The sequence below is a fragment of the Catharus ustulatus genome, chromosome 3 (assembly GCF_009819885.2).
Source record: "Catharus ustulatus isolate bCatUst1 chromosome 3, bCatUst1.pri.v2, whole genome shotgun sequence".
NCBI lineage: Eukaryota > Metazoa > Chordata > Aves > Passeriformes > Turdidae > Catharus > Catharus ustulatus.
The window spans coordinates 81962590-81969669 of NC_046223.1; the positions used below are offsets into that span (position 1 = coordinate 81962590).

Genomic DNA, 7080 nt, shown 5'->3' on the forward strand with positions numbered 1-7080 from the left:
AAAGTATTGAAGTGAAATTAAAAATTGTGAAATTAAAAATCCAGCCAGCTCAAGCTCGTATCTCATCAAGCATAAAGAGAAAGCCAGTCATTTTTCAGGCTAAGTACTTCTTCTGGTACTAGAGTTCAGATCTCAGGTGAATAAAAGTTCTGGTTCAAGAAGGCACTTAAAAAAAGAAAAAAGCAAACCCTAACTAAACTTTATTTTTTTAAATTGAGAATTACAATATTGGTTTTCAAACACTCAGTTATGTCATGCTGGCAATTTCCACAGTAATGAAAGCATGTTGTGCTTACATGACACAGCTATTCCCCTGTCTATTTTTTCAAGCAATGAAGAGAAAATTAAAAAGAGAAGGCCTCCAGCCTTCTGGGTGTTTCACACTGTTGTGAGTGTCAATGCAAGGCTGAAGCCTCTTGCTCCCAGGCATGCATGGCACTCACCCTGCTGCAAGGGATCTCAGGACACTGATAAAGTCTTTATACGGTTTAAAATAGAAACCAAACATTCCTCTTCACAACACACATTAAAAAGCCATGCACAACCCGATTTCTACAAAACTTTACAATGCTGATCAGAAACTTCTATGACAATTAGTCATGGCCTATACTTTGGATTCTTCCTAGATCCTCAAACATATGAAAGCTACCATGAGCCCTTCATCACTGAGATTATCATTGTGGTATGCCATGCAAACCTCAAGAGACTGTAGAAATCTTCAGCCTAAGGTCAGAAGCCAGAATCAGGTGTAAGAAGGTGAGGTTTAGGATAAAACATCCCAGCTGTGTCCTGTTGAAGGATGATGGGATGATCTGTGCAAATGTCAAATCAAACATAATTCTTAAAAAAGTACTTGAGTTTCAGAAAACACTTGCTAATAGTCCTGCAGCTCCTTTGCTAAAAGCCTTTCAGTCTTCATTGTGCCTAACTCTGAATGCTTCACGCACCACAGAACAGCTGACCCTGTTTCCTCTCTGAATATACTGGAGTTACTAATATGCAGCAGTTCTTTTTCATCAAGATGTGAATGCATCCATGACTGTCCAGAACACATAGAATCAAGAGGACTTGAGGTTTTCCTAAACTCAAATTGCAATGAAAGAAAGAAATTTCAGAAATTAACTTTCACAGTATCTTATGATGAGTTTAATACTGTGTTCTGGAAGGCTTAGACTCCTGAATGTGATCAAAAGTACACTGGGAGGTAGTGGTAATGGTACCCTTTTTGAACAGCACAACAAGGAACCCAGATCAGAATTTCCAATCTTTGTGGTGTTCAGAGTCATTCTGTACTAATTACAAGAGTGTCAGAACTCTATTCCTGACCAATCTCATTTGCAGCAAAATTCTTTCACACAAGCTGGTGAAATCATTGGCAATTACACTTTACCAAATTAGCTGAAACATTTGCTTTCCAATTACGATTCAAACATGGTGGCAATTCAGTAACATTCAGGAGACAGATGATAAGGGAGGGTTTCATGAAGTGATCCTTTCCAGCCTGAGTGCAGCTTCCCATGTAGCAACTATTATTAGGGAAGGGCTGGTCTCACCCACAAAGAACTAATACTCCCTGGTAATAGTTAAGCAGCATCACAGTAGGCTTTGGCCTTTTAATTGCTTCATTGCTTTTTGTTGTTGAATGCAAACAACTCCCATTCACCCCACAAAGTCTAAGGAGATCTTAGGAACAGTACAACTGCTACAGTTTGGGATATTATAGCATTTTGTTGCTGTTCTTGGTAACAGATGTGAAAGTCAGCACAGACAGTTAGGAACTGGCAAACATCTCAAAGAGCCTCTGCCCAGGAAATAATTCTGACTCAGTTTTTTTCAAGCCGGTTATCATCCATTATAGATAATTATCACTATGCAGAAGACTGAAACTGAGAAACACAGAACAAAAGAAACTATACTGGTGCTGTGTTTGTTCTCCAGATGCATAAGGGGTGCCATGCTTTCAGAGCTGAGCAAACAAATTTTGGTATCAAAACAGTTTTGTTTGGGTGGGGTATTTTTTTCCCTTTAATCCCTAAACACACATTGTTCTTATGATAAAAATCAGGTACTTAAAACAATAAATGCCTGTGTTGATACTGTAGCATTCATTAACCTACCACATACCTCTCCCTGTATTTGCACTGCTTTATCTCTTTTTTATATACAAATTGTGTATCATTAAGAGTTATCTGTATAGCAGCTGCCAAGGAAAGTAATAGGACAAATTTAAACACCCATTCTTCCTTCAACCTCGCAGATCTAAAGTAACCTGGTTAACAGGACTTGAGTCCAGCCAATATTCAAGAGGCCCCATCTCAGACAGCTTTTTTAAGAAGTGTCACTGGCATGTACATGCCTACACCCTGTCCAGGTCAGTCTGTTATCTTTTACGGCTCCCGGTCCCACTTTCTTTTCCCCAGTAACTGCCAGATCTATATTCACTGCACAAAACATAACTGAAAATCTTGAGAACACAAATCCTGCATTATTCTCAAATATGTGAAAATAAGAGAGTGGGCTTTCAATTCATCTGCAGACATCTGCAGAGGATCAAAGCATGTATTCTAAAAGCCTACAGAAAAAACAAGTAAAAAGTCTTACTTGTAGCACTGATTTGGGAATGGTTCAATTCATTAAAATTAGTTAAATTCATGCAAAAGTACAAGACCTGTGCATTTTAATGAACGGAAAAGAGCTAAAATCCTGTGTGACCATTTTTTAAAGAACAGATTTATTCTAAAGATCCCTCTCAAACACCAAACAAAATATATTCTGCAGGATACGCACAGCATGTGAGAATTCTGAATATCATTTCACCTGGAAATTCCTTCACCAATCAAAAGGCAAGTAGTTTCCTCACCTGCAAACTTAGATTTGCCCAGGAACCTTGATGTTGTAGGGCATCAGGCTCCTGGAGGGGACTCTGCTTTTAAAGAATGCAAAAATGCCCTTTGCTTTTATTATAGGTAGAGCTCACTTCCCTTCTTAAGGAGGTAGCTTAACCAAAGCTCCACTGAATTTAAGATACACTTAATTATAAAAATAAGAACAGGAGTAAACTCACAGATTCAAAGTGAAGGACTTTGAGGGAGATACAGAGAAATCCCATGGTGAAACTGCTGTTCCTCAAGGCAGTCAGTCAGTCACCTTTTTTATCTTCAGTATGAAAATATTTTGATAAAACCCAAAGTAATTCCCAGAATGGCAAGGCAGGAGCTCCTGCATGTTCTCACTCTGGCCTGACAGAAGCCACCTTGATGGGAAGAGGGTTGAAAAAGAGGTCTCTCAGCTTCCAGGAAGCCCTTGTGGGGTCTGTAAATACAAGAAACCGAATGGAATCCTGCAACATAACATCAGTAAGGGTCCATGGTAGAAACAAGTCACAGTCTGGTATACGCTCTCCCACCCCATGTTCTGCAGTTTGGTTAATGGGACACTGTCCAGGAAATGTCAGGCACCCAGAAGCAGCTGGGAAGCTCATGGGAGAAGGACTCAGTCCTGGAACAGGAAGACACCTGCCTGTACAGTTTGCTCAAAGGCTCACAAGGGACCACCACGTGTGCTAGGGAAATGCCACAATACCCACCCACCCTACAGCAGCACCTGGGGATTTTAGACTTTTCACTTCTTGTTTTGAGTTCAGTAATCTGCAATAGATTAAAGTCATATAATGGACTTTGCAATAGAGAGAAATTTAATTTTTGAATGCAGATGGAGTAAAACTAGTCCTGCTGACTAATCAAGAGTTATTACACAAACTCTGGTCAATCTGGAGCTAAAGCTATCAACTGGCAGGCTGATGCCAGCACACTCACTGACCTCTTACATGATGCCAAACAGGAAAGATAATGGCTGAGTTCTTCAAATCTTTCTCTTAACAGAAGCAGTTGTTTCACTTTTTCTCCTCAATTTGGCTACTGATTTACCTTTTTTTTGGTTTGCAAGGAAGAGTATATTAAGCATCCAAGGATTATTTTGGCCAGTATTTTACAGTTTCCTTTATTAAATAAAATCCTTCCTCAATTGCTTTATCAGATCTTCCTTGCCTTAAAATTAGTTTACTTGCACCACTGTTATCAACAGATTAAGACATCTACTCTTCTCTTCATAGACAATACATTATTCTTTCTGTTAAAAAAAAAGACATATCCCTGACTTCACTTAAACAAAGCAAAGAGAAAGCTGAACTATCGTGCCCATTTCTAAGGCATTTACCAGTACTAACTGCAGGTCCAAAGTGATTTCATGTCTTCTGACAATGATCTCTCTGGAGATCACAGAGGGCAATTCTTAAAATCACTTTTATTTTCATATCCTTACTGCAGTTTATTTGTACAGGCACAGCATTTTATAAAGGAACTTGAATCGGATTAAACAGCAAGAGAGACATTTATCCATTATTTCAAGGGAAAGAGAAAAAACAGTAGCTGTCTTGAAAAGTTTTGTGCATGATTTACTGATTTCCTTTCTTACATTTTCAGTCCCACTTGGAAGTTTTCCTCCTCATATACCTGGACCCCTCACTGTCGATTGCTTCGTACAGGTCCTTTTTATTCTCTGCTGTTGCATGCAAATAACCCAGGTAGGCCACACAGAGGCTGATTGCTATCAGTCCAAATGCCATCACGGGTTTGTTCTGACAAAAAAAGAATGTGGTAAATGGTTTTAGTCAAAACATTTTTCATTAAACTCAAACATTACATTCTTCTATCTCAGCTTAGAAACGAAACAGTAAACTATTTGTGACATTTGCAAAAAAATCATCACTGCCCTCTTTCAGACTGAATTTTCTGAAAGCAAAAGGAATTCCCTTTGAAAAAGAAGATTCTTTCTGGAGACAGAACAGCACATTGCCCAGTACTCTGTATTTTGCTGGTTGAAAATGCTGACTGAGCATGAACAAACCAGACAAAACCAATTACTGAAGGTCTCTACTACAAACTTTCAACAGATCATCTGCATATCCTACTGGGACAATGCACTCTGGTCCTGCTTGATTACAATCCTCTAAACCACATGTTGTATTCTTATCACAGAATCGACTTTTATTATATTAAATCTATAATTATTATATGCACAAAATTTTACTCTCTGCTGGGTTCTGCAAATGCAAATAAAACCTGAGTATCATCAACTCAATTATAAAAGCAAGAAAAGGGAAAATCCAAAATACTGAAAAGCTACCAAAAGTTGTCTCATTTCACACAAAGAAAGTTTGCATTCTATAATTAATTATCTTTTAAGTATTAAAAACTACTCCTATTGCTTTTATTACTTAACAATAATACTACTTAACCTGTCAAATTATATGGGAAATATACCTCTACACAGACTTTCTGAAAGCAACTTGGCCAGGTACAAAAGAATCAGACAATATAACGGTAAAATAAAAGCTGCAATAAACAATGTCATGTTCTGTGCTCTCAACAATCAAGAATGAAAAAAAAGGAAAAATATTTTTAGTTACATTTCTGAGTGGTTTGCATAACAAGGCATGGTTATGTAAGGCACAGAGAATTGTAATGATTACTTTAAAGCAACTGTATCTCTTCAAGCATATTTAGTTTCTCTCAGAAGGACTGTCTTACAGGTTTGATGAAAAGCTCTGGGTTCACAGCTCGGAAAAGCATAGTTGTCCGAACACTCCTCAGTCCTGGTTTTCTCTCTTTGGGTGTTTCATTCTCATTTGGAGGTTTGGTGGAAGACATGTTACTTAATGATGAATACTTCCTAGAAGTAGAATGAAAAACAGGTGTAATTTCTGTAAAAAAACTGGAAGATCTGCATTCACTGAATGCAAATTCACATTCAGTTTGTCTTACAAGCATCAGTTTTAGCTGGTGTAACTATTACTGATCTCCTCTGGTGTCACCTAACATTCCCAGTTTAAGCACATTGATTTTCAATCTTATTAATTTTGTGAATCCAAAAATTAACTTTTGGAGATTCACATTTTCATACAGCACATCTAAATCTCCTGATAACAGGCTTAGTGTTTCTCACTTGCCTTTGGCTAATGCTTTAGCCACCCGTGGACCAAACAGCATCATTCTTCAGACCATTGTCTAAAAACACAATCCTAGAAAAAAGTGGTTTTAAAAAAAAAGCTTCTACATAACAAGACAGCCCAAGCACCACTGCAGCGCAGTCACTTTAGCCACCCACCCCAGCAGGCCCACACTCAGGTCTCACTTTTGCACACACTGGGCACATTGCAAATGCCTTGGGCTCAAACTGAAAGAGTGGAAATTTAAGGTACTTAGAAAGGCAGGAAATTCTTTATTCTGGGGTTGGCGAGGCGCTGGCACAGGTTGCCCAGAGAAGCTGTGGATGCCCCACCACCGCCAGTGTTCAAGGCCAGCCTGGATGAGGCTTATGAGCAGCCAGCTCTTGTGGAAGGTGTCCCTGCCCCTGGCAGGGGCGCTGGAACGAGATGATTTTTAAGGTCCTTTCCAACCCAAACCATTCTATGAGCACCTGAGCAAAGGTGGGAAAACAAGCCCTGGCTACCCCTGACTGCTGAGGGGCAGAGGAGACGCGGTGCTGGCGACCCCTGGGAAGGGAAGGGCGGCGCAAGGGCAGTCGCACAGCCCCATCCCGGGCGGCGAGGAGCTCCTGGCGCCGCCACCGAGACCAAGGGGGCAGTTTGGCCCCAGTTTGGAAAAGCCCAGTGGGAACTCCGGGGACCCCGGACGCCACCGCCTCACGGAACGGGGGCAGGAGGGGTGAGGGGGGAACACACAATGCCGCCCGCCTCCCCGCGCCCCCCGCCACTCACCGCTCGCAGCCGGCGGCGCCTCCCGCGGGGCGGGGCTGCACTGCGCGCTGGCGCCCCCTGCCGGGCGGAGGCCGGCGGCGCGGGCCGGGGGCAGCGGGTCCCGCCCGTCCCTCCCCTCAGCCGTGTGGCGGGGCGGGCAGCGGGCGGAGCGCCTTGTGCTCGGCCGGGACGGCGGAGCTGCCTGCCCGAGTCGTAGAGCCATCAAGGCTGGAACAGATCTTTAACAGCATGCAGTATGGTGAGGCTGCGCCTTGAGTGCTGTGTCCAGTTCTGGGCCCCTCAGTTTAGGAAGGACCTTGAGA

The 7080-nt window shown here is 41.7% G+C and overlaps 1 protein-coding gene across 6 annotated transcripts in view; it reads right to left on the minus strand.

The window, feature by feature from the left end:
• The window catches only part of SMIM8 (small integral membrane protein 8), a 30108-nt gene extending 23271 nt beyond the window's left edge, over window positions 1-6837 (minus strand). The window contains exons 1-4 of one of the 6 annotated variants that reach the window (XM_033055327.1): window positions 6779-6837; window positions 5589-5730; window positions 4474-4636; window positions 2702-3253 (exon numbers count right to left, since the gene is read on the minus strand). In XM_033055327.1, the coding sequence (XP_032911218.1) occupies window positions 4478-4636; window positions 5589-5708 (279 nt within the window). In that variant the 5' untranslated portion in view covers window positions 5709-5730; window positions 6779-6837 and the 3' untranslated portion in view covers window positions 2702-3253; window positions 4474-4477. The other 5 variants (XM_033055325.1, XM_033055328.1, XM_033055323.1 and 2 more) reach the window with 5 other exon arrangements.
• Between the last annotated feature and the right edge of the window lie 243 nt (window positions 6838-7080).